This window comes from Plutella xylostella, chromosome 29 (assembly GCF_932276165.1).
Source record: "Plutella xylostella chromosome 29, ilPluXylo3.1, whole genome shotgun sequence".
NCBI lineage: Eukaryota > Metazoa > Arthropoda > Insecta > Lepidoptera > Plutellidae > Plutella > Plutella xylostella.
In genome coordinates, this window is record NC_064009.1 from 4894220 (window position 1) to 4921785 (window position 27566).

Sequence of the window (27566 nt, forward strand, 5' to 3'; positions counted from 1 at the left end):
ACGCAATCATAAAGATAAGCAGTTGGATTTCATGCAAGAGTCCGTTAGTATTCTGAGATTTTAAGATAAGTCCACAGATGGTTGGTTGGCCAATGATTTGAATTTCTGACACTGACGTCTGACGTAAAATTTTTAGGTTAGTTTTAGATTCACTCACTTTTCACTGTATTTGTTTGGTTGTTTTTAGATGAATATAATTTAATGAATTAAATTAGCAAAACGATCATAATATTTGAATATTCTATTGTATTCTACTAAAGGATTGGTCATCCCAATTCCAGGTATGTTTACACATCTTATTTTGTGTACTTTATTGTGACCCCTTTGATTAATGAAAAAATAACACTTACGATTACATATAATTATATAAACTTATAAGTATTCAGTCTGTGCTTTCTTACTTTCAGACACGATGCAGAGAATTGTGTCCATAGCAAGGACCATAACATCATTAGGAAGATGTTTACCAAACAAAACTATGAGCATTATGCCATCATACTTTAGCTTATTTCAGCAAAATGTTGTGAAAGAAAGGATGCTGGTGCCATGTGTCCCTACACTCAATCAAGTTTGTGGGTTTAAAGTTAAAGGCAGACTGAGGAGAAGGTGTAAATCCTGCTACTTTGTTGTAAGAGAAGAACGACTTTATGTGATATGTCCAAAGTTCCCTCGTCACAAACAGATGGCCATGAAACCCAAACCTCACAACACCTGGATCTTGACCCACGCTAGTCAGAGCCCCGTGAGACCATGGTAGTGTTAAGATGTATCAGTTATTTTATTTATTAGGAATATAGTGTTATAAAAACTTGTTTCTTTTATTGCTTACCTAACAGTAGAGAGTTTCCAGATGCACAATGAAACAAGTGTGTTACAATAAATCTGTTATTTCAGTAACTTTTAGTAATAACATAAATAACTTAAAATTAAATGTGCTAGACAAAATTAGTCTAGTCTTTGCAGTATTCCTCTGATGCAAATGACATTATTTACATATTAGAGATTCTAGCTACATATTTCTACATTAATACTCAGAATGGAAACAGCTTGAATATGTTTCATGTTCTATTTTATAAAGAATCTTCTTGGTCAGATAAATTGTGATTGAAATTTAAAGCACTGAAACAAAACAAAAAACAGAATTAATTTTGCAATAAGTAAATTTTTTAAGGCTAGAGAAGTGTGTCTGTATCATTAACATAACAAAGTTGACTATCATTAGGTTAAAAATATACAGGAGGGTTATTGGTAAGTAGACCTGATCCTTTCAGGAGGTGATAGAGGAAGGCATTTCCAGTTGATTGAACCCTATAATGCATTATCCGAAACTTAACCATTTCAAAGATATTTAATATTTAAGGTTATTTTAATATTGTGCCAAAATTTTATGCTTAAAACCGAAAATAAAAAAAACTAGCCACATTTCAATATTTTTTTGGTTGTTTTGCATAAGTAACACTTTAATAAACTAATTAAAATAATCTAATGTGCATTAATCGACTTAAATTAGACATTTCTAGAGAAGTGTGTCTGTATCAATAACATAACAAAGTTAACTATCATTAGGGTACAAATATATGCTGTTGTGTTGATCAGAGTATAACAAATTATAGGCAGACAGTAAATAAATACAGTGGTAAAATCTACTTACTTAATTTGTTCAACAACAGCTTCAATCTCATCTACTGAAGTGTCATTGTCAGTGCTGTCCGCAAGATAGATGACATCAGCCTCTTGTTGTTCAGAAATGAATACAACATCTGAGTCATCATCAGCTAGATGTATCACCTCTGCTGAATTCTGGTCAGCATTATGTATAATGTTTACTAGCTCTTGATCACCAACATGGATGTCATCTGCTAATGTTATAACTTCAGCCACTGGTTGGTTTTGCTCATTTGTGTTGGAGGTTTCCTCTGGTTCAGTCTTTGTTTCATCAATAATTTTAATCCCTGCTATTCCTGTAATCATTTACAATACAAGACAAGTTTTAAGTACCCATTTTCCTTAATTGTTTTAACAAGTTAAATATTTCAAATTTCACTTGTTTTGAAAATGTTCTGTATTAGTACTTTAGGTATATAGAAAGGTTTCTCATGTTTCATAGCAGTTAGAAGTATAAAAATAGTGTTATAGGAAACCAGTTGTGTAGCTAGAGGGAGAAAAAAGCTATTTAAGAAACTGTATTCCTAACTTCAGTTTTTCAAATGGCTGAAGGGAAATTTTGAACCTTTAGCTGGCAGTGAGGGTGCATCGCGGCGCACGCGCCGGCGCCGCGTCGGGTCGCTCTGTCGAGTCTGTATCATCGTGGAGAAGTCTATGCAGTAGAGGGCTCCAGCCAGCAGCAACAGACACTCCATCTCCCCCTCACTCCAAGCTGCTTCGAGCTCCACATTGCTTCTCTCATCATACTTCCACCAACCTTTAACAAAAAAGAAAATAAATTTTAATCTATGTTGGTTATTAGGTACTTAATCATTTATAAGTTTTATGCTATTTTTTTGACATCATTTTTTACACTCATCCCAATCTCATATTAATTTTCAATCTATGTTGAGGAAATAATGCATTATGCACACTGCACAGTGCTAGACATTAATAGACCTCAACTTGTGTTCTCTTAGTGCAAACACCAACAACACATTTCTTTTTAGCAGATAGCAGAGAGAAAAGTAAGCTTTATAACCATACCATTCCTTCCTTCATAATACCACTGGTGCTCATCAGTCCCATTCTCTTGGTAAGTATTGCTTTGAGTTAATTTCTCTAATAGAACTGGATGGTCCAAATAGTCTGGAGGGATGGCTGCTCTGCACATCGCACATTTCCTGCTCTGAATTGCAACTCCCTGGAAATAACAGATATTTTAATATGGTTTATTAGGGTTTGGTTAAATTTGGTGCCTACTATAATTGAAAGTAAAAAGTAACTAAAGTTGGAGTGGTTATTAGCACAGAAACTAACATAACTATTTTTAAAAGACAAAGAGTAAGTACAGGAGTAGTGAATGCACCACATTTGGTAATTTAATAACTAGGTATGAAGTTGCAAGTCTGTGGTTAAGCCAATGATTTAAAAAATATAGTAATATATCATGTATGATAGTTATATTTAAGTAAATGGGTTAAGCCAATTATTGGAACATGGAGATAAAAAAGTCTCAATGAGATAAATTAGATATTCAGGTTACCTTTACACAAAGAAAACAGAAGATGTGTCCACAAGGTAGTTGGGTAGGGTGATGGCATTTTTGCAAACAAACTGCACAGTCTTTTTCTAATGCTGGAAGAAATAACAAAATCAGTAGAAAATTAGGATTTGCGTTATTATTTATTATGATTGTTGGGATAACTCACCTGCACTACATTGAGCATCACTCATATTCTTTTCAATACGCAATTAAATTGTACTGTTTACTAATAAAACACAATGAAAATAGCAGAATTAAAGATGTTTCGCAAGTGAAAGTAAATACAATTTCTATGGATGGTGGACAAAACAACAACATAGCCATAACCAATCTGACTTGTCAATAGTAATCTGTGGCTCACAAAATCATATCCTTATTCCAAGATCAAGGCTTGGTTGGGTTTACTGTAAGCTGGCAACTCCAAAAAAACTGGACTGACCGAATGAAAATGAAACAACCATAGATTATATTGAACGAAAAGAAAGTAATTTTTTTTTCACTGACGATTTGATTTGACGACATTTGCATTTTCTTACGGCGTGGGTTACCGTTTATCCTCAATTTTAGTACGTTACTATAGTTATTTAGCTTCAATTCTAGCACTCTAAAATGCGTAAAAGGAAGTCTCTCAAGAAAAACGATGAGGACTCCGATGGCTCTGAAGGTGCAGCCGAACCAGAAGAATTTCAAGACTCTGGTGAAGATTGGACGCCGGATGCCGACTCGGTAAACTATCTTTCTCATTGTTTTGTTCGAAAGTTTAGTTTACAGTTATGTTGCGTAGATTGTAATTATTATGGTTTAAACATTTTACCTTGACTCTAGCTTGTCACCTAACGGGATACTAACACAGTCAACGTAACGCCTCTTAGCATCATTATTAGGTTATCCACAGCTTGTATTATGCCATAAAACAATATTACACAAAGTGCAGTTAGAATGATAGAAGGCCGTATTGAAGGATGCTTGAGTATCTAGAATAATTTGCGTTTAATTGACTTGCCAAATGATAATTGAATCGTCTTTCTAACAATATTTTACTATCCTTGAATTTCAGGTAGAGCAACCTGTGAGAGGAGCTCGTAAGCGAGGGTCGAAGGCGTCTCTGAACAACTCTAAAAAGAAAAAGAAGGGTGAAGACTCTGAAGAGAGTGAGGGAGAAGGAGAAGAAGATGAGGATGGCGAGGGCGAGGAGGAGGAGGGGGACCTGGACGACGAGGAGGGCTCTGATGACGAGAAAAATGGATCCGACGGAAATAAATCGGATTCTAGCCAATCTAAAGATGTACCAAAACATTTCCATGTAAGTTGGTAGATTTGGTAGTATACCAATTTATTTTGATTATCCTGTGGTCCAAAATCATACTAGCCTACATAAGAAGCTCTTTAACTCTATAATAATTATAAAAAGATTGTCTATTTTATCTTGACTGTATGCATTACCAAGAATAAATTCTTATTTTAATTCATGTTTCATTCTTTCAGTCTGGCAACTTTGTGTTGTTGAAGTCAGATGTGAAATGGGATGGTGACACAGTTATATCAAAACTGGATGAACTGAACCTGTGGAAAATTGATGGGAAAGCATTGCTACAGAAGTTCATTCCCATGGAGTCCAATGGAAAGGTCTTGCACAAGTGCACTTGTGTGGTAAGTGTCCAATGAAATTATTTCAAATTTAGATTTGCTGTGATTATTTATTCATATGTGGGCTTTTGACAACTGAATATAAGGAGAGGAGCAGAAGTGTTTTAAAGTTAACACATTGATGGACACTAGATTAACGGTGAAACTCATAAAAACGCACAACATTTTTGTATGGGAGTTGAGTGATGGTTTGCTGGTGCACATGCCGGCACACTGCCTAGACGCAGTAAGAAAAACACGACGTCGGTGACCGTTGTGTGCGTATGAGTGCACACTTTTTTCTGTATGAAAACTTATTGCTGTGTGAAAAAAAGGTACTCTGGGTGCACATATAACTTTGAAATCCTGCCAAATAAAGCACAACAAGATGGTCTTCATACAAACTCTAGGTAAAACAGGACTGCATTGACCGTTGTTGAAATAATTAGGAAAAGAGTGGGGACTGCATTCGACGTTGTGATTTTTTTCTAAAAGTGTGGAGGACGTCAAATGCAGTCAGTGTCCGTCAGTGGGTTAACATAATATTTATTATTTTCTTTTTCAGTATTCTGGATGGAATGTGGACAATCGCGAGAGCTACTATCCAATAACTGAGATTTTGGACAGAAATCCTCGCACAGAATCAAAGGAAATATGTGTAGCATTAGATCTTAATGATCTTATTAAAGTAAGAGACAAGTAGACTACTGGATAAAGTTTTTTTTTAATATAACATACAAATAGATAAGTGCAAAAATGATTGTCCTTTGTCACCATTCCATATTACTTGTTGTGTAATAGAATCATTTTACAAAGCTGGGATAATTCATGATTAATAAATTTAATTGAGGATAATTGGAGTTCATATTGTTTCATTATCAGTTTATATCTTTACACATATAATAGATTGTAAAAGTTGATTCAGTAGGACGGTCTCCACTGGAGTATAAAAAACAACTCAAATGGGTGAGAGGACAAATAGAATATTAAACAACAACTTTTACTCTAATTCCATGGATAAATTGATAAACCTACAGATATTTACTATCTAAATCTTCTAATATAAATATAGTACATCAAACATAGCATACTGAACTTATCTAGAATATTTCTTTAAGGCAATCTATTTTAATGAATTAAAACTGTGTATTTTATTATCTGTGTTTTAATGATTAAAATTGATATTAATTGTTTTCTTTGTTTTAATAATTCTTATAACATAATATACATTTATACAAGCACAGATGAAAAGAAACTAAGAAAATGCTGGCTATTACAAGGGTAGAGTTCAGTCCAAAATGAGTCCAAACAACTTGATAGTTTTGAAGTTTGGCTGCGAATACACTTATTAGTCCAGTCAAGAAATTAGGTGTAGAGTAGAGTGCGTTAGCAGGTAACTAAACGATTCCTTCAGAAACTTGTTCAGGGAGCTTAGGTTGTTAACATACCAAAAGTACTGACGCCTAGGTGTTGAAGGGGGGGGTAAAGGTACGAATTTTGAGCAGGTAACTAAACGATTCCTTCAGAAACTTGTTCAGGGAGCTTAGGTTGTTAACATACCAAAAGTACTGACGCCTAGGTGTTGAAGGGGGGGTAAAGGTACGAATTTTTGGTTTTTCGGTTATATCTCCAAAACGGTGCATCGCATAGAAATATTTTCAGGTAGTAAATAAAAAATAGCCCGATTACAAATATCTACTACACCGTTCGACCACCGTAAAGGCTAACACGACTGTGGTGATCCTAGAATAAGGCTGTGACACCACCTCCAGATAACATGTTTGCATTGTTGTTGCAGCTGCATCCTTTCAAATATGATATGTTATCCTACTATCTATAATCGGTACTTCTAGTATACCAGTAAGTCAAACCAAAGGAGCGGTGGTAGCTCAGTCGGGTAAGCGCCCGCTTCTCACGCCAGAGATGCGGGTTCGAATCCCGGCGCTGACATGTACCAATGAGTTCTTTTCTGAATTTAAGTACAATGTATACCATAGCTCTTACGGTGAAGGAAAACATCGTGAGTAAACCTGCATATCTAGACTTAGCACATCTAGATATGTGAACCCACCAACCCGCAGTGGACCAGCGTGGTGGGAAATGGTTCAAGCTTAGGAAGGCAGTTTAGACCTTGGGGATATGCACAAAGGTTCCACTCGAGAGAGTCAGGTGCATGTACTAACACCCCCACAGAGAATGCAGAGAATCTTCCAACAAGGAACATGCAAGGCCTTGCTACTGATTGTATGACATGTTGTGTGTGACTTAGCATTAGCACCGTGGTAGGCACTCTGGCAGTGCAACTACTGCCTTCGTGGCCTAGTCTGCTAAGCAGACTCGTGATAACCCCATACCTACCAGCATTTATAAATACAACCAAATAATCAGAATAAGCTGGTCGTACGACCAACTTTGGCATCCGAACCTACACAATCTCAGAATAATAACCTCGTTTGTACAAAATCAATACTATTTAGTCTATGGTTACTGTTAATGTTTTTTCATTGTTGTCATATCAGCTGATTGCGTCACAGCATTTATAGACAAAAAACGCAAAAACAAAAAACAAGTCGCAGTATAAAAATTTGGTTTCTCCGAGCTGATCGTGCAAATTATAGTGATCCACCACTCTCAAAATGAAATTCCAATACAAAGAAGAGCATTCGTTCGAGAAGAGGAAGACTGAAGGCGAGAAGATTCGCAGGAAATACCCCGATCGCGTACCAGTGATTGTCGAGAAGGCCCCGAAAGCGAGACTGGGCGACCTCGACAAAAAGAAGTATTTGGTGCCGTCCGACCTCACTGTCGGGCAGTTCTACTTCCTGATCAGGAAGCGCATCCACCTGCGGCCCGAGGACGCGCTGTTCTTCTTCGTGAACAACGTGATCCCGCCGACGTCGGCCACCATGGGCTCCTTGTACCAGGAGCACCACGACGAAGACTTCTTCCTGTATATTGCATTTTCCGACGAAAATGTTTACGGAAACTAACTTCCTTTCTTACAATCAATATTTCACTATGAGCCATGTGTTGTTTTCCATCTGACTATTGGTTTCTACCTAGTTGTAAGGCTTAGCTTGTAATTATTTTATTTTAATGGTGATATCTTTAATTTGCTTTTCGACATTCATGTTGAGAGTGCAGTATAGCAGTTTATAATTATTATTTCACTTACACACTTAATATTAATATGAATGAAAATATTGCAATACTTATTTCAATCTTTATTCGGTATAGGATTCTGTAATTATTTCTGTAAAAAAAATAAAAACCTAAAACAACACTATGTTTTATTTTGCATTTCCTAAACCTCTAGAAATTAAATCAACAGTAATTTTAAGTTAATTCTTTGTTCTTTGTCATTCTTCAGGATGTCGGTGACAAACACTACAGTTCGTCTAGCATTTCTCAGTTTTTGTTACATGTATTCTGCATTTCACCCTAAAGTATAAGATAAAATTTATAATAAGTGTTTCACAATATTACGTAGATTGGGCAACAAACAGAACAAAGTAAATGATGGCAACACGGAGCACCATCATGTTCTGGAGTATATTTTACTGTTAATATGATATATAAATTTTATTATGCACTTCCATTGACATCTGGACCTATGCAATTTATTCACTTTATTCATTGTCTAATTTTGGTAAAGGCTCATCGAATTAAGTATGAAATAATGACTCATAGTGTTATATACCGAGATTACCGAGGCGCATCTTAGTCACCTACAGCTGCTCCTTATCCCTCCGAGTCCCATGTCATGGGTGAGAAACATGAGCTATCAGAAGATACTCCCTATCTTGGGCTGAGTGCCTCCAGTCTTCTCCTTAACGTGTCCGTGAAGTCTGGTCAAGCTAAGGAGAAGACTAGAGGCAGCTCGCGAGGGGAAAGGATAAGCCAGTCATTAATTGTTAGTCGCAGTCAGCGTGCATCGTGCATCCCAGAGTGCATCGGACGTAGGTACATGCATAAGTAGCTGGACACTTTTTTACCTTTTCAAACTCACAATCTGCCTATTCAAACATTGATGGTTTATGTAGTCAGTTTGAGCAGGGTACAAAAGTGTATAGCTACCTACTTATGCAGCTGACCGTACCTCTATAAAAATATACAGTTCATACTTCACTTGGGGAGCAGGGTCCTCCCATGCACCCCCAGTGGCTCTAGCGCATTAGTGAGGTGAGATGTTGTCAGATACGGTTAGCCGGGACACCATTACGTGGCATAGCAGAACACTAGGACTGAAGATTTCAAAACAATATAGGTAGGTAATTAATTAAATCTAACAAGTTTTTGTTGTTTACTTTGCATCTGTTAAATATATTGCGATGATCGATTTTTTTATTTCGATTATCTCAAGGCATTCGATCATCGCAATATATTTATCATAGATGTAATCAATACAATAGTTACTTAGTACTTATTTTTTGGCTTCGTCTTTGTACTACCATCAGTGAGGCAAAGTAACAGGAACAGGAGGATGAACAAGAGTAGTGTTTTTTTTCCTCAGTGGATAGGTACCTATCTACAAAGAGGGCTATGGTCGAAGTCAAAAGATACTTATCACGACTGGGCGGATATAAAATAATTTTAAATAAGGAAACTAGTACATCTACACCTGTTAAGAGGTATTCTTTGCAGCTGATTAAATAATAATTACACTTTTTAGGGTTCCGTAGCCAAAATGGCAAAAACGGAACCCTTATAGTTTCGTCATGTCCGTCTGTCCGTCTGTCACAGCCGATTTACTCGGAAACTATAAGTACTACAGTGATGAAATTTGATGGGAATATGTGTTGTATGAACCGCTACAAAAATATGACACTAAATAGTAAAAAAAAGAATTGGGGGTGGGGCCCCCCATACATGTAACTGAGGGATGAAATTTTTTTTTTCGATGTACATACCCGTGTGGGGTATCAATGGAAAGGTCTTTTAAAATGATATAAAGTTTTCTAAAAAACATTTTTCTTAAAGTGAACGGTTTTTGAGATATCAGCTCTCAAAGTCGTAAAAAGTATGTCCCCCCCCCTCTATTTTTATAACTACGGGGTATAAAATTCTAAAAAAAATAGAGGTGATGCATGCTAATTAACTCTTTCAACGATTTTTGGTTTGATCAAAGTATCTCTTATAGTTTTTGAGATAGGTTGATTTAACTGTAATTTTGCTGCTACGGAACCCTTTGTGCGCGAGCCCGACTCGCACTTGGCCGGTTTTTTAAAAGTATACTAATAAGACTTTAATGAAACATTTCGTATATTGCATATAGGTTACGATAAGGTTAAAGAGAATGATCCATAATAAATAAAGATTGTAAGAAACTGATCTTCTCAATATCAAGCACTAACCCCCTACACTCAGGGTGTAGTTCATTGATTGCTGGCGTTGACTATCGATCGTACGGCTGTTTATCGGTATTGCAGTAGATGAGATACCGATTGGGTACCGACATGTTTGGGACAGCATCCAGACTTAATCACTTACACCAAAGGGTCTTCTTTTTATATCGGGTGTAAACGAAAACCCTCCGATGATTCACCACATCACTTGCCTACATAATTTACAAAGTTATGTAGGTGTCGGTGTTTTCATTTTGTATGGGAAATCTATAAAACTAAGTTTTTGTAGAAAATATGGTAAAATATAAGTAGAATATTCTATTGCTCTATACATAACTAACTATAGGAAATATGAATGAATAAAACAGTATGTTCAATTATTCAGAAACTTATATTACTTCACAAGGGAAACTATCATAAGTATGTCTGTGAATTATAGAAATTACTAGAAAATTATCAATTATACACTTACATCTAGGGAATATTAATAATAATAGTAGTACAATAATCACTGAAGCATGTTCCAATTAATTTCAGAGAGATGAAGTTTTTATACATTTTTTATTGATTTATGTCGGGAAAATTACCATTGCAAATACAATTCTACTGTGATATTCCACAAGCTTGAAACATAATTTGAAATACAGACTACCATCATGAAAATATCACATTAAAATGGTATCGGTATACATTGCCTTATAGGTATGTCAGCTTCAGTTATTATAGCTATATGTTAACTCTAGTGAATGGAATCCGTGTAGGGGGTGGTGTCGGCTGGTGGACTAGTAGCGCATGTAGCCGTGCGGGCGCCGCGCGGGCCGGCCTCGCGAGCGCATGCCGCGGCCTCGTCCGCCGCTTTCACTGTCTGTGAACATTAGAGGTTATCCTGGTAAGTTGGGCGTTTATGTAGGATAATTATTCTATTCTTTGGGGGAATGTTAGTTCCTGCACTACGCTCACTCGTAGGGAACCCTTTGGGATAAACATTACACTCATTATGGCTACCTAAAATATGCGTTGGCATCATTACCAGTTACGCCGCTAATAGGGTTGATGATGATTTTTATAAATATTACACTCGGTGCCAAACAGTTACTTTAGAATGAGTTAGGGCTACTGACTTATTCATACCTCACATTTCATACTTTCCTAGGTATAACTACAACAGTGTTAGTATCAAATTTGTATTAAAAAATCTAGTAAATTAGATGCAAATACAGATGGTTTCCAACTTACTTAATTGTAACGAATTGATTTCTACGGTTGGATATACTAATGTGTGTTTCGCAATGAAACTGAAAGTACTTTTTCTAATTCTAATATTGCATTTGTACAATTAAATGTTGTTTATATAGGGTGTTAACAAAAGGAGTACATTAAACCGAAAGAGGTTTAGAGATTCAGGGGCTCAAGCTAACAACTCGTGCTTTAAGACTTTCAAACCCAAATAATTGGTTCTCCATAGACACACAACTACACTCGCGAGCAACCAAATCGACTCAAGCCTTCACGGCGCACATATACATTGATTTTCCTAAAACGATAAATGGTAAATATAAAAGTGATATGTCATTCGAAAGCTGAAGAATTAGGCTTTCAATTAAGATCAATACCATAAAAAAAAACTAAGCGCAGATTTAATGACGCATTTTAATTGCCCGTCAGTGTTAATTACCTCATTAGGAATCCACGCCTTGCGCTACCTGATCCCGCTATAAAACCTTTCCACATCCGGTGTACCTTATCAGTCGCTTGTTGCAAGTTGACCGGTACACATCTCGTTGCATTGTATTCCTTGTTTTCGCAAACCCATGGATACCACACCAGAAGAAGCTGCTCAAGTTGTTGCCTTGCTGCAACAAGGGTTAAGTCAGCGAGCAGTCGCTGCCCAGCTCCACTTGAGCCAGTCTGCTGTATCCCGAGTATACAGACGGTTCCAAGAGACTGGTGCCTTCAATCGAAGACCAAGAACGGGCCGCCACCGCTGCACTTCAGAGAGAGACGACCGCTTCATTGTCTCAACCTCGCTGCGCAATCGACACCTTACGGGCGTTGATGTGCAGCAAGAACTGAGACGTGTACGACAAGTGGCTGTCAGCGAGTGGACAGTGAGAAGACGCTTGAAGGAAGCCAACTTGACACCAAAAAGACCTGCATCAGGCCCCAAATTGACTGCAGGCCACCGACAAGCGCGTCTTCAGTTTGCTCGAGAGCATCTCGATTGGAGCATTGCGCAATGGCGGTCGGTCCTGTTTACTGATGAGTGCAGAGTGTGTCTGCATGGCAGTGACAGGAGAGGCCGGGTCTACCGGCGTCCGGGGGAACGATTTGCCCAATGTTGTTTCGCTGAAACAGTAGCATATGGCGGCGGTTCCTGCATGATGTGGGCTGGTATTTCTCTAGAGGGAAAAACCGCACTTGTTTTCGTGCCTGGAGGCGGCCGAGGAGGCGGGTTAACAGCTGATCGGTACATCACCGACATTCTACTCGGTCATGTTGTGCCCTATGCAGAATTTGTCGGTGAAGACTTCGTGCTAATGCACGACAATGCCCGCTGCCACACGGCACGAGTCAGTCGGCAGTTTCTGAGAGAGAAGGAATTGCGCACGATGGACTGGCCTGCGCTCAGTCCTGACCTGAATCCCATCGAACACTTATGGGACGAGCTCAAAAGAAGAGTTCGGGCCAGGAATCCAGTCCCTGCAAGCGTGGACGAGCTGAAGACAGCTTTATTAGAGGAGTGGGACGGCATTCCTCAGGAAACTGTCAAAAAGTTGATAAGGTCTATGAGAAACAGGCTGCAGGCTGTAATTAGGGCAAGAGGGGGCAATACAAAGTATTGATTTAAATAAATAAATTTTTATCTTAACATTTTTTGTTTAATTTGTATAATACGATACCCATACCCTTTTTTCCTAAATTCCCGTTTTTCCTACAATTGCGTTCAGACATCATTTATTTCAAAAATGATGAATGGATTTCAATAATAATGATATCAAATTAAAGCTGACATCTTAAGCTTTTAAATGACATATCATTTTTATTATTTCTATTCATAATTTTACTTGTATTAATGTATGTTTGCGCCGTCAAGGCTTGAGTCGATTTGGTTGCTCGCGAGTGTAGTTCAGGAGATAAGAGTCACCCCCTTTCGACTAACTATACCCTTTTTGCAACACCCTGTATATATTTTCATAAAAATCTGATAGTATGGGCGATCTGTGAAGGTATACCAAGTGTGCAGTATATACTTCTGCCAGAGGGCACCACTGAGTGAACATCTCTTGTTTACATCTCCGTATAACTCTCATAATTTAAAATAGTTAAACTGTACTGTGAGCTTCTAAAACTAGCTTATTGTGTGAAGAAGATATCGATTAACTGTGGAAGATAATAACCATAGCTGTATTTCAGTGATTAATTACAATTTTAAAGTGAATATACCGTGGCTAGTGTTTTTGGTTTATGTCGATAAAAACCAAGTGCTACTGTTTTTAAGTGTTTTCAAATCACTAAAAGCTCTCTTCTTTAGCTTCTGAGTGTGGTATTTTGTACTTTGGTGGCGTATTTACTGTGCATAACTTTGAATTATAACCTTAAAAACTGCTTATTCACCCATTTGAAACACCAGCGCCACCTCTGGTTGAGGATCTGAACTTTTTCATCCTTTATCGATCGAACAATACGTATTTACTGGCGATAAGATTACACGTATCTTGGCTTGCTTACTATCTACCTTGCTTGCTGTTTTCGTGTAAAGAGTATAGAGGGAGCTGGTATCATGATTCGTTCACCCAATAAATACCAATCAAATCCTGACCTTTCAATAAATCCAGAACCCATTGTCAATGCAAACCAGCGCAATAAACGCAAGCTGCCTGAATCGGAAATGATGGATGCTTTCCAAACACTTTCGTCCGAGCTGAAAGTCTCACTAAGTGAATGGCGCTCTGATATGAATACCAAAATTAGCAGCATCAGCGATAGCATCTCTTACATGAGACTGGATCTGGATTCTCTCGCTGCTACATCCAAGGAAATTAAAACGGAGCTGAATATCGTTCGTGCCGATCAGGTGGCTACTAATCAACGGGTGAACCAGCTGGAGGACAAACAGCAGACTATGTCCAATGTCATAACTGATCTCCAAGCATCTATTGAATTCAATGCTGCAGAACACACTGACCTCAAAAATAAGATTGGACCTATTAAATCTATGGAGTCAGTTCTGGAGACAATGCAGCATAAAATTAGTGGACTGGAGAGTGAGTTAAATATCTCACAACAACGCGAGCGTGCTCTCAACGTTGAGATCCTGGGCCTAACAGAGACAAGCTCCGAGAACCTTCAGAACTTACTGATTAAGATTGGGAACCATATTGGCGTACAATTGTCTCCATCTGATATCGAATATATTTCACGAGTGCAACCAAGGACAAAGGTACCCGGCCGCCCTAAGACAGTTGTTGCTAAGCTGAAGTCAGCGAGCATAAAGGACCTGTTGATATCTAACGCCCGTAAAAACCGCGGATTCACTACAGACGATATAGGTATGCCAGGAAAGGCTTCGGTAATTTTTATAAATGAACAGCTGACTCCGCATAACAAAGAATTGCACAAGAAGATCCGTGACGCTGCAAAAAACAAGTTATACCGTTACGTTTGGATCAGGAATGGGAAAATATTCGTTCGCCGGGACGACAAGTCACCAAAGATATTAATTTTAGAGGAAAAGGATATCATAAAAATGGTCTGAGTTATAATATAATTGCTCTGCTGTATGTAACGTCTGTTCTAATAAGAATAATAATTCTTGGCTATAAACCTAATTATAACTCTTTAATATGTAAGTCAGTTATTCTATTGGTTGTATTTTGTTGTTTGTATTATGTAAACACCTCAAACTCAAACCTAAAAATTATGTATTGTATATTATTATTTATTTGCGTACCTGAACATTTGTATCATATTGGTACGGAATATGTTACTATGTATTGTGTTTATAACTATCTGCCCAGTATTGTTCAATTGATGATAATGATGATACAAGGAACTATTCGGATTTTTCGCCGATTTTTGCACAATTTTATAATACCCGATCTAATAATAATGTTCCTAGTTTGGTCAGCTAATTACATGTCCAGCTTATCTCTGTCATTAGTTACACTACGTCTACGTTTTTTTTCTTGAATAATAAACATGCAATTAACAAATATGTAATTACTTTGGTATCAATAATAATACGAGTGTATAATAATGTTAGGAAGTCTCTGTTTACATTTGAAACCCGACAAATTAATCAATGGCAATTGCATAACATACTTTAATACGTTAAACGTATGTTTTACTCCTAATAGTTTCTTTTAATAATCCTATAATGGCTATGAATATTGATAACTTTAACATCTATTATCAAAACTTGCAAGGTATTCGTACTAAATGCACGAACTTATATATGAATGTACTTTCTAATGAATACGACATCCTTCTATTTACGGAGACTTGGTTGCAATCTGATATTTATAGTTCAGAATTTTGTGACTGTAGGTATGATGTGGCCCGTCAAGACCGGGATTTAACCTTAACCGGTAAAAGTACCGGTGGAGGTGTAATGGCTATGACTCGCCGGCGACTCGGCGCGGTGCAGCGGTACGAGTGGAGCAGCGCCGACCCCGAGCTGCTGTGGGTGACTATACCGGCAAGTACACTTGGTGCAACTGCTAATCTTCATATCTGTGTCTTTTATTTACCACCGGATCGCGATCTACCGCGACGCCTCATCAGTTTTTGGAACAATGTCTCGCAAGTAATGAACCTACACTGTCATGATAACTTCCTTGTATTAGGCGACTTCAATTGTTCTTTTGTTGAGTGGCATAATAGCGGTTATAATTGTTTATCTCGAGGCTCCATAGAATTACAAAATGCTGCTATTGAAACCCTAAATAACTTAGGTTATCTTGGTTTGATTCAGTATAATCGTGTTTTGAATTCGTGTAATAATATTCTCGACTTGACATTTTCCAACTTAGCTCTGTCAGTAAGTAAAGCACCAAATCCGCTTATACAAGAAAATAAGTACCATCCTTCTCTAATACTAAATATTCCAGATATTAAAATGATACCCTTAAAAGAACAATTAAGAAATAGGTTTATATTTTCTAAAGGTAATTATGATAGAATTAATGATTATTTATCTAACCAAGACTGGCTTAATATTTTATCTCGTGGTACTGTGGATGAGGCTACTGAATGTCTTTATTCTCATTTAAATCATGCTATAGATCTGTTTGTCCCAAAAGTATTGAAAAGTCGTTGTCACTATCCAATATGGTATAGTGCAGCTCTTATAAAAATTATACGTGAAAAAAGTAAGGCTCACTCTAAATGGAAAAAGTACAAAAACCCGCGTGACTACGATGAGTTCGCACTCTTACGATCCCGGCAACGTAGGATTCAGACTTTATGTTTTAATAACTACATAGCCACTGCGGAGAAGGAAATCAAAACAAACCCAAAATTTATATGGAAATTCATTAAATCTCTTCGTGGGAATTCCGGTTATCCTAGTCAGTTTACGTTGGGTCGGTCTAACTATTCAGATGGTCCTAGCATATGTAACGCCTTTAACTCTTACTTCGAAAGTGTGTTCGCCCAACCTTCCACACACGACAAAGTTGACTACGACTACAACACTTTATGTGGTGACGTCATTGCAACGTTGACATTTACGGAAGAAACGGTAATGCAGCTTTTGAAATCCTTAGATGTTAACAAGGGCTCTGGTAGTGATGCCATCCCACCTCTCTTCCTCGTCCGGTGTGCTCCTTCCCTTTCTCTTCCCATCACAATATTATTCAATCGTTCACTTACGGAAGGTACATTCCCCAGTATATGGAAAATAGCAAATATAGTGCCGGTGCATAAAAGCGGTTCTAAATCCTGTATTGACAAATATAGACCCATATCTAAATTAAACATACTTAGTAAAATCATGGAAAAAATTGTTTACAATAACATTTATCCTATTATTATTAAAAATATCTCGACTAGGCAACATGGTTTCTTAAAAGGGCGTTCCTGTGTCACAAATCTTGCAGTATTTACCAATTTTGTACTTGAAAATATGGAAGGAGGTGGACAGGTTGACGTGGTTTACACGGATTTCGAAAAGGCATTCGACCGTGTGGACCACGACATCCTGCTTGCCAAATTACATTTTTTGGGTATACATGGCGACTTGTTACGATGGACCCGTAGTTATTTGAAAAATCGATCACAGGCGGTAGTGATGGGTGGATTTAGGTCTAATTATGTTAGTATTCCATCCGGCGTACCCCAGGGATCGCATCTTGGACCTCTCTTTTACAATGCTTACATCTTTGATATCCACTTGTGTTTCGGCCCATCAAACCACTTACTTTATGCTGATGACAAAAAAGTTTACCTAAGAATTAAGACCCAAGAAGATTGTATCGCCCTGCAGTCAGAACTTAATAAACTGTTTGAATATTATACTCGTAACAAAATTAAAGTAAACGTTAAAAAATGCCAAACTATAACTTTTACACGAAAAAAAACCCCTCTTTTATTTAATTATAATTTTAATGGCGTTATGATTGAGAGAGTGGCCATGGTGCGTGATCTGGGTGTCTTGTTGGATAACAAATTATTATTCCGTAATCACATTGACTTAATTACCAGCAAAGCCTATAAAAACCTTGGATTTGTTATACGCACAGGAAAATTGTTTTCCCAACCTGAGTCCATCAAAGCACTGTATTATGCTTACGTACGAAGTGTGTTGGAGTTTGCTAGCCCAATATGGTCACCACAATATACCATTTATCAAGATCAAATAGAAAGGTTACAAATGAAATTCATTAAATACTTAAATTACCAAACACGCAATAATTCCCGTAATTATTCACGGAATTGTCACGATTTCAAAATGTTAACCCTGTATGATCGACGCTTACTACTGGATATGGGATTTCTGTTTGACATATTACGAGGAAGAGTGGACTGTCCTGAGCTACTAGCAGATATAACATTTAACACACCACAATACCGTACTAGACATACAGCAATATTTGCTCCCAGGGCTCACACCACTAATTATGGCCAAAATGCAATTATGACCCGTCTACTTCGTACTTATAATAACGTGTTTCAGGATGCTGACATTTTTCATAATAATAAACTTTCTTTTAGATCACATGTAGTGCAAATAATCGGTGATAAGTCCGAATAGTCCGGTGGTATTGTCATATTGAATACATTTACTTTTATATATTTTATATTGGGCGTATATATATAATCTATAAACATAGTATGCACATAATAATATGTATAAGAATTTAAATAATACTGCTTGTTATATGGTTTTACATAAGTAAGATTTTACATATTTTACCCTCAAACTCATAGACACTATTGTAAATTTACAACAAGGTTTAAATTTAAGTACCTTGAATCGTACTAGTGTCGACTAGTTTCGACTCTTTACGTCAGTCAAAAAGTTAAATCTCGTATATCACAACGTTAATTTTAAACTTACTTTATAGTACCTAAAATCACTATGAATTTGGGGGATAGTCTTCAACTTACTTCTTTTTGCTTGTTTTTTTTTTTTTTTTTCTTCAGACTATAAAATTGTATAATTTTCAGTTTTACAATGTCATTAAGTCACTGTTTCATCTTAGTTAAAATTAAGTGCCTAAATTAGAAAAATGTGAAAACCTGTTATTCGCTTGAAATGTCATATAACCCCCATGTAACATAAACTTGTATTTTGCTGGTTGGTTTTCCAAATATAAATAAATAAATAAATACTGACCAGCAGAGGGCATCCACCGTTGTTGGTGGGGCGAGTGCGGGGTGGGCGGGCCGCGCGGGGGCGGGCGGCGCCGCGCCTGCGGGCTCGCGCTCGCCTCCGCCTCGCGACCCTCCTCGGCTGCTCCCTGCTGAAGATATATCACTACATTAGATTATACTATAGCAGTAAAATTGACTAGGCCAACATATAAGGGCCAGCTGAAAACCAGCGCTGTGGCCTTACTGTCCACAGCAAATGCTGAGCTGGAGGCGTTTTGACACTCTGGAACCTTTGTTTGTTTTGTTTGTTCTGTATAATTATGTATTATTCTCTTTATTTTGTTGTTGTTTCTTTTTCGGCTTTTGTTGTTCTGTTTCAGTGTGTCAAATAATGTTTCTTTCTTACTACTATAGTAGTATATTATTTCATTGTAAGGAGACCCGTGCTCCAGCAGTGGGGACGTGATGGGTCGTGATGATGATGATAGTAGTATAAAATATTTCTGCAACTGGCTACATTCATGAATAACCTCTATGTAAGTATGTTTTGTTATGTGCCTAACAAGTGTTGAGCATGCCTGTAATTGGTACATGTTATTGATAATTACCTCTCTAAGCTTTCTTTTATAAGTGTATGCTGTGTATGGTAACATGTAATGTTGAAGTGCCTTATATAAATAAATAAGGATTTAGCTATTTAGGACGTTTTGCTACATAACCCCTACGAATTTTGGGATATTATGTACGGTATCAGTATGTTTTGACATTTATCCCTATGTATGTATGAATAGAGCTAACAAGCTGTATTGATTAAGTATTGCTTGTATGCATCCGTAAAAATATTCTTGTATTCATCTATCATCCACCTATGAGTCTTGATATTTTTTGTAGTTACAAGCGTAAAGAGGCTCTATGAGGAATTTGATGACAGAGTGTTGTCTTTTTCCCTGGGTCGAACACGGTCTTATTATGTTACTGCCCTGCATTCTAAATTTCTTTAGTCATCCACAACCTGACCAAGAAACAAACACACTTTCTCATTTGCAAGTAGTTTTGGATGTACTTGCACGCAGCACGCAACAGCGGATGACATCATCCGACGATATATTCGTTTATACATATTAGACATGCAAGATATTTCACAGTAATAATATGGCATCAGTTAGGAAGTGAATATAATATTTCATAAAATTTATGTAGCAACTTCCGTGTACATATTTGTCCAAGTGATTAAATGTCCTAATTTTTCAGTTAATTGAATGTAATTGTAAATGCATAAATGCCAGGTATTGTTTTATTCATGAAGGAGTCTCGAAAATGTCGCCTAATCAACGGTAGCTCTTATCAGACAAAGAACTTAGGAACAAATTTGCCAAGTACTTGTTTACTATTTAGAATTTTGTTTAATTAAAATCTTCACAAATGACTTAATCATACTTCTGTGCAGTCCCGGAAACAGTTGTTGTAACACTGAACAAACCAATCATTTCCAAACATGACTATGCTAAAAATGAAGGTCAACGTTGACAGCGAGGTGCACATTTGATGGAGGTTGCATATTTTGATCAGTACATCGTTTCGCCGTCGGCCATATTGTTTGTTTGTTTGGCCTTGTGGAAGAAAACTGATAAAATTCCACATATTGGCATTAATGGACTTTGAAAATACGACTTCGTCTCTAAAACAGCGTGTTATCAGTGACTTTCCTGTTACCATTGGTGCCACTCTTGAAAGGCAATGTATTGCGTCTGTCTTGCGTTCCCAACATTTAAAAAATCATCGAGTTGAGTATGTTCTACCTGTACGAATGTTTTTGTGAAAAATGTTTGAGTAACGTGTATTCTTTAAACGTTATTTGGTTTAATAGAAATTTACTATGATACATAGATAAAGGTACAGGACGTCACTGATTCCACCTGTATAATAAAGGCAACCAAGTGACAAGAGCGGCACTGGCTTTCTGGCGTGAGCTTGGGTGGCTTAATAGCTAGTCACCCTTTAGGTATTTCACGCATAATGGCCCACCTCAGATGCGGAAAATTAGCTCGCCATGATAGATAGAAGAGCGGCACAAAAGGAGGCCTGCACCCAACAGTGGGCGATGGAGGGCTGATGATGATGACGTGTGACAACCCTAGTATACGTAGAGGCATAGACTAATTTATGGTAAATAATTGTATACGTAAGGCATAGACTAATTTATGCTAGTTAGTTAGAATGTATTAGTCTACTTGCTGTTCCCGCGCGCTTCGCTTCGCCTTAAAAAGTTTTCCCGTGGGAATTCCGGGATAAAAAGTAGCCTATGTTCTTTCCCAGGGTCTAGCTAGACCGTATGTATACCAAATTACATTCAAATCCGTTCAATAGTTTTGGCGTGAAAGAGTAACAGACAGACACAGTTACTTTTGTATTTATAATATTAGTTAGGATAGTTAGGATGGTTGTGTTGAATGTTACCTGGTGCGGCGAGGGCGGCTGGCTGCCCTGCGAGCTGACGGCCGGCGTCTCCTCCTCGCCCCGTTGCTCCTCCTCCTCCTCGCCACCTGCTGGAAAATTATGTAATTAGCTAATGTACGAGAGCTTCTTACCTATCTATCTTAAGTTTAATTGTATATGGCATTAGATCATTCCATTATGTAATTTTGTACAGTTTTAGTAATTAAAAAAACCGAAGTAATCAGGTCGCAAATCTGACTGGCTAATCCTTTCACTACAATGACAAACTCTAGCTCTATTTACAGGGTGTTGAAAAAGTGGTATGGTAAGCCGAACAGAGGAGACTGAAGGGGTCATTCTGAACAACTTTTGGGGTCATTAATTCTAGACAACTTTTGTTTTATGACATTTGGAAATTCGCCAAAGATCCGTTACGACCAGGCGACGACATCCATTAACATGTTGCTGTGTGCTCCATACGGAAAATGTAAACACCGAGCAGCACACTGGCGACGCATTCCTTTGGCCTTCCCGCCCTATCGGCTTTATGAAGTAACTTTAACAATATTTATACTAACGTCGTGGAGGTGAAACTGATAAAGTCCTCGGCTCTTATTATTGAGACTGTAGGTTCCAATTCTGCCATGACTTCTTTAGACAATAAGAAATTTACAATTATACCGCGTACTCTTACGGTGAAGGAAAACCTCGCGAGGAAACCTGCACATCTGGATTCTCTTTCAAAAACGGCGATACGACTGGCGACCTATCGGGTGAGTACAGTGAAAAAGCGGGCTCGCTTTCGAGTCAAATCTGACTACCCCTTGGGGTGTTACAGTTGTGAGAATATGACTGTATTTATGTAAAGCGTCAACCTGCTACTTGAATCCTGACTTTGTGACTGGCGACATTGTGTGATATCGCTGTCATTCCGCCCAATCGGCTGACTGAATAAAAATACTAACTGGGCTGGTGCAGCGGCGGCGGCGGCCAGGTCCTCGTGCGTGTCGTGGTGACTCGCCGCGCCCGCCTCCGCGAATATGAAGATTTTACCTCAGTCACAACCCTAGTCTAGCGCTAGTGTTTGTCAACGACACGGTAAAGGTCCTGTCAGACAGGCGGCGGACTCACCCGTATATGGCGTAAAGCTGATTGATGTTTCATACGAAAAATTTAAGACCCAGCAGCAGACTGGAATTGCATTACCGCCCCATCAGCTTTATGAAGTAACCTTAACAATACGTATACTAACCTCGTGGTACGAGTTGTGGTTGTATAACGGATAAGGTCTCGGCTCTCATTTATGAAGAATAGTAATAGTATAACAACGAAAAGCGGGGTCACCTCGTATGTATGTAGTAAAAGTATACTAACTGGGCTGGTGCAGCGGCGGCGGCGGCGGCAGCGCGGCGGCGAGGTCGGCGTGCGTGTCGTGGTGGCTCGCCGCGCCCGCCTCCGCGAACGTGAAGCGCGCGCCGCCCGCGCCCGCGCCGCCGCCCGGTAGGGGCGACACTACCGCCTCGCCGAACCTGTGGGGGGTACCACTGTTAAGTTGGAAGACTGTTACAAGGGGGGTCTCTCTATACACAGTAGGCTTTTTTGCAGTGTAGCCAGTCTAACTATGCTGTACCCTTTAGATGACGGTCTTACTGCCAGTTTCAATAACTCTAGAGGCATTGAATCTGGCAGTTAATCGACATGTGTAAAGTGCAATGAATGAAATGGTCAACTGAGAACTCTTCAGTACAATGGCATGCAAGAAAGGAGCCTCCCCAAGTAACTAATCAACGTCTGGTGCAGTTAATCTCACTGGCTAATCCTTTCACTATCGCAGAAGAGCGATAAGCCAAAGACTAGCGTTAGTTTAGCGTTGGTTGGATGAGGGAAGCCTATGGGCGGTCCAGCATGGTACCATTGTACCTGATGACAATAATTATATTATAAATCCTGGAAGAATATTAAACGGTTCCCGCAATACTGAATACCACATCTATTGCAGATAGAAAGATGAGACAGTAACATGAGTTCATTGCACTTTCAAGCTTTACTAACATTCAACATTCAAACAGACTTATTTCCGACATCTAGACTACATTTAGCATGTATGCATACAGAAGTTTTGTATTATGTATTCATTCCTTCTATACTACATAATGCAGCCTGCACACAATGCCTAAAGGCCAGTGAATAAGGTTGTTTTACCCGTCATTCCTCCTTGGCACGTAGAGCGTGGGCGTGGACGGCACGATGCTGTCGTCGCCGTCGTCGCCGCCGCTGCCGCCGAGCGAGAGGGCGCCACTCGCTGAGAACAGAATGTACTTTGTAAGTGATATGAAGATAATTGTGGGTCGCGTAAAAGTATAGTGTGCCGAGGGAGGGATTGTTATGACCTAATGTCCGATTATTAACTAACGATAAAGTGACAGCAACGGAATGGTGTAGCGGTAACACTGACTAAATTGATGAATAAACGGTAACGGGTTTAGTATTTACACAGTAAGTTACACAGGTTATATTTGTTCTTTCTTTAATCTACGGGTAATCGCCATCTTATCATATATTATTGTTAGATTAGGAAAAAATCTATATTATAATTATGATGTTAAAGTTGACGAAATCCTGCACTCTGTTTACCATGCAAGGATGGCATGGATTTCTGAAAGACAAGTTGGGAGTGTTTTGTTTATGTTACGAGATACAATGGCAATGCAGCTCATATATCTGTCGTAGGCATCTGGTTTAATCTCCTGTTTGATTGAACCGCTAGCCCGTTCATTGGATGACGCTATTCAGTTGTATGACTAGGCCGAACGTTGATTGTACAAGCGTCACAAAACGTCCAACTAGTTAGCGGACTTTAAATCAGTCAGGTGGTGAATAAAACAAATATGGCGTCTAACAGCGAACAGCTGACACAAAAAGCACTTGTATTGTTATTTTTTGCAAATAAATTAGCTTTAAAGTGCGTTATTTATGTTAAAATAGTGTGACAACATGGATTTACCTATTATTACACCGCCGGCGGATAGTTTCAAAGAAAAAAATGTGCTGAAACTGGATAATTATGAACAACAATATCAAGGTACGTTTATTGTTATTGTTTAGTTAATTTGTGAGATGAGAGCTTTGTAACATAGTCTTTTTGTTGATTCTTGTCTGGTCATGTTCATCCTAACCAGACATTATAAAGTTGCTGTACTATATCCCATTTAAGGACTTCGCTGAATAACGTTCAGTCAAGACGTTGGACGTTACAGTCAACCACATGACGAGTTGTTCTTTAGACATTCAACTGAGTAGCGTCATCCAATGAACGGGCTGGCGGTTCAATCAAACAGGAGATTAAACCAGATGCCTGCGACATATCTATGTATGTATGTATGTACTCACGCTCAGTGCCGCTGCTGATGGCCTCTATCTGCGGGCCGGGCGGCGCGGGCTCGCTGTCGGCGGACGTCTCGGCCGTCTCCGCGCCCTCCTCCAGCTCGCCCTCCACGCCCGCCTCGGGCGACTGCCCGGGGGAGTCCTGGGGGCGACACAATCATAAAATATTATTTTATTTGAAAAAGTATTATCTGTTATGCGTTATTTACATACTGTCAGTAACTTAGATTGTCTGTATAATCGCTAGAAAGTGTTCTTTCAGAGACATAAATGAACGTACAGCCTGTTCGATGATAACTCAGCAAATCATAGCGCTGCATGTCATATTTAAATTATTGTATGCTTCACGTTCTCAGATGTGACACCGGCATAGCGAAGCATAGCTCTTTCTAATGTTCCTAAATTAATCATATAAACTATAGAACTAAGAGTACAGGTCACGCGTATTTCAATTCCTTCAAATCCAGTCAAAGTAAAGTGATCACCTCATCATCTCAGACACTAGATACACAGGTCGTAGGTAACTGCACAACTAAAGAGCATGCAACGCGTATTTCAATTCCTCCAAAAGTACTCAAAGTAAAATGAGCCTTATCAACTCGTACACAAGATACACACCTGCCGGGCGGCGGCGGTCTCGCTATCGCCAGCCTCTTCTTCTTCCTCCTCCTCCTCGCCGGCCTCCACTTCTTGCTCCTCCTCCATGTCTTCTTCCTCCTCCTCTTCACCTTCCTACGGATATAATACATGATTAGTCATTTTTGGACCTAATGTTCAACAGTAAACTGTGATAGATTGTATTTTCTAATGTTTCCTGGTATTTATCACAAAGCGCCGCATAAAGCTGAAAATACCTATCGGTATTTACAGCGTTATGCGGCGCTATGTGTAAATCGAGAGAGAACTTGGCTTACATTTTTCCATAATAGTGGTCTGATGTGACCGGGTGTACATCTTGGATGCCCGAGAGGATATTAGTAAGGCCGTTTTCCCGTTACGATACGCCCGCGAAGTATCTCACATACATTAACCGACGCGACTGCGACGCAACCCTTGGTCGCATATATTTGACGAGTCGTCGACGCGTCCAAGACCCGTAAAGGCAACATCTCGCCGCCATCTATCCCTCCACTCACCCGGTACAACGTGCCGGTGCAGCGCTCGTCGTCCTCCTCCGAGTCCACGACGATGACGCCCTCGTCCTCCTGGTCGCAGCGCGACGACGTCGGCACCTGGTACTCCACCTCCACCGAGCGCTCCAAGCCCTGGATTGCCTCGTCTGCATGCCGAGTGCGGGTGTTACTCCGTTCGAGTAGATGTCAGTAAACGCAAGTTCGTATGCCGCTCGGTTAACACAGACCTACATTAGGCCCGTGCGGGTATTACACCGTTCGAGTAGAGGTCAGTAAACGCAAGTTTCTTATGTCGCCTTATTGTGGTACCACAAAAAACTTTAAACACTGTTTAACTAGTGTTTAAAACGAAATTTGACAGATTTTGTAGGCGTTTGACAGCGCTAAACAGGTGTTAAACACTGTCTAAGTTTTTGTGGTAAGGCCCTTAGAGTCCGCCAGTAATGACGCGCGCCACTCACCCGGTACAACGTGCCGGTGCAGCGCTCGTCGTCCTCCTCCGAGTCCACGACGATGACGCCCTCGTCCTCCTGGTCGCAGCACGACGACGTCGGCACCTGATACTCCACCTCCACCGAGCGCTCCAAGCCCTGGATTACCTCGTCTGCATGCCGAGTGCGGGTGTTGCACCGTTCGAGAAGAGGTCAGTAAACGCAAGTTCGTATGTCGCTCGGTTAACGCAGACCTACACTAGGCCCGTGCGGGTATTACACCGTTCGAGTAGAGGTCAGTAAACGCAAATTTGTACCTATGTCGCCGATCGGTTAAGGAAGACCTACACTAGGCTTTCCAAACGCTTACTGTGCTACCACAAAAAAACTTTAAACACTGTTTAACTAGTGTTTAAAACAAAATTTGACAGATTTTGTAGGCGTTTGACAGCGCTAAACACTTGTTAAATACTGTCTAAGTTTTTGTGGTAAGGCCCTTATGGTGCTACCACAAAAAACGTCAGACATTGTTTAACAAGTGTTTAAAACGAAATTTGACAGATTTTGTAGGCGTTTGACAGCGCTAAACACTTGTTAAACACTGTCTAAGTTTTTGTGGTAAGGCCCTTAGAGTCCGCCAGTAATGACGCGCGCCACTCACCCGGTACAACGTGCCGGTGCAGCGCTCGTCGTCCTCCTCCGAGTCCACGACGATGACGCCCTCGTCCTCCTGGTCGCAGCGCGACGACGTCGGCACCTGGTACTCCACCTCCACCGAACGCTCGAAGCCCTGGATTAAGATGATGATTTTATTTTATTTATAAAGATTACATTCTCATACACGCACAGTAACACAATATAAGTTCGTAAATTAAAAGGAAAAGTTATGAAAGGTAAACAGACAGGCCACTTCTTAAAGTGTCGGCGACAAATACTAGCGCATTATATAAGGCTGCCTGTCCAGCAGTGCGGAGCGAGGTAGCGACGCGGTGTGCGAGGCAAAAATCCAATGTCCAATGAGCAGAGCGCAAATTGCATGAGCGGAGTTTTTATGCAATCTCATTAGTCTGTTTCTCCGCTCCGCTCCCTCGCTCCGCTTTGGTGGACAGGCAGCCTAAACTAGGGTTGGCCAATAAATTGGCGTCAGTCGGTACCTAACTGCACAGAGTGCCCCAGGTGACACGTCACTCAGGGAGGCTCCTTT

General features: G+C 39.3%; 4 protein-coding genes across 4 annotated transcripts in view; 2 read left to right on the forward strand and 2 right to left on the reverse strand.

Annotated features, from left to right (window-relative positions):
* Window positions 1–869: 869 nt before the first annotated feature.
* Window positions 870–3516, reverse strand: LOC105386443 (E3 ubiquitin-protein ligase rnf146). The gene is made up of 6 exons (XM_011557002.3): window positions 3357–3516; window positions 3191–3282; window positions 2692–2848; window positions 2231–2422; window positions 1652–1961; window positions 870–1119 (listed from the first exon to the last, which is right to left on the reverse strand). Exons 1-6 carry the CDS (start codon window positions 3379–3381, stop codon window positions 1071–1073), a joined length of 825 nt encoding a protein of 274 aa, XP_011555304.2. The 5' UTR covers window positions 3382–3516; the 3' UTR covers window positions 870–1070.
* A 166-nt stretch (window positions 3517–3682) lies between these two features.
* On the forward strand, window positions 3683–5676 carry LOC105386444 (transcription elongation factor spt5). The gene is made up of 4 exons (XM_011557003.3): window positions 3683–3916; window positions 4248–4493; window positions 4676–4840; window positions 5382–5676. Exons 1-4 carry the CDS (start codon window positions 3800–3802, stop codon window positions 5517–5519), a joined length of 666 nt encoding a protein of 221 aa, XP_011555305.1. The 5' UTR covers window positions 3683–3799; the 3' UTR covers window positions 5520–5676.
* Window positions 5677–7329: 1653 nt separating this feature from the next.
* LOC105386445 (gamma-aminobutyric acid receptor-associated protein) lies at window positions 7330–8097 on the forward strand. The gene has a single exon (XM_011557004.3). The coding sequence runs from the start codon at window positions 7453–7455 to the stop codon at window positions 7804–7806; it is 354 nt and encodes a 117-aa protein (XP_011555306.1). The 5' UTR covers window positions 7330–7452; the 3' UTR covers window positions 7807–8097.
* Window positions 8098–10533: 2436 nt separating this feature from the next.
* The window catches only part of LOC105394599 (nucleoprotein TPR), a 32468-nt gene continuing 15435 nt past the window's right edge, over window positions 10534–27566 (reverse strand). The window contains exons 7-14 of the mRNA XM_048631868.1: window positions 27024–27152; window positions 25417–25530; window positions 24805–24940; window positions 23617–23716; window positions 22789–22943; window positions 21436–21524; window positions 19001–19124; window positions 10534–11026 (exon numbers count right to left, since the gene is read on the reverse strand). Coding sequence (XP_048487825.1) covers window positions 10944–11026; window positions 19001–19124; window positions 21436–21524; window positions 22789–22943; window positions 23617–23716; window positions 24805–24940; window positions 25417–25530; window positions 27024–27152 — 930 coding nt within the window. The 3' untranslated portion in view covers window positions 10534–10943. The remainder of the gene's footprint in view (window positions 11027–19000; window positions 19125–21435; window positions 21525–22788; window positions 22944–23616; window positions 23717–24804; window positions 24941–25416; window positions 25531–27023; window positions 27153–27566) is intronic.

Bases quoted from the DNA above. Each gene is read 5' to 3' on its own strand.
- LOC105386443 (XM_011557002.3), bottom strand. From the start codon at position 3,381: ATGAGTGATGCTCAATGTAGTGCAG. The intron at 3,283-3,356 runs GTGAGTTATCCC...TATTTCTTCCAG, and splicing joins TGATGCTCAATGTAGTGCAG to CATTAGAAAAAGACTGTGCA. The intron at 1,962-2,230 runs GTTCAAAATTTC...AAATGATTACAG, and splicing joins ACCCTCACTGCCAGCTAAAG to GAATAGCAGGGATTAAAATT.
- LOC105386444 (XM_011557003.3), top strand. From the start codon at position 3,800: ATGCGTAAAAGGAAGTCTCTCAAGAAAAACGATGAGGACTCCGATGGC. The intron at 3,917-4,247 runs GTAAACTATCTT...CTTGAATTTCAG, and splicing joins GGACGCCGGATGCCGACTCG to GTAGAGCAACCTGTGAGAGG. The intron at 4,494-4,675 runs GTAAGTTGGTAG...TCATTCTTTCAG, and splicing joins ATGTACCAAAACATTTCCAT to TCTGGCAACTTTGTGTTGTT.
- LOC105386445 (XM_011557004.3), top strand. From the start codon at position 7,453: ATGAAATTCCAATACAAAGAAGAGCATTCGTTCGAGAAGAGGAAGACT.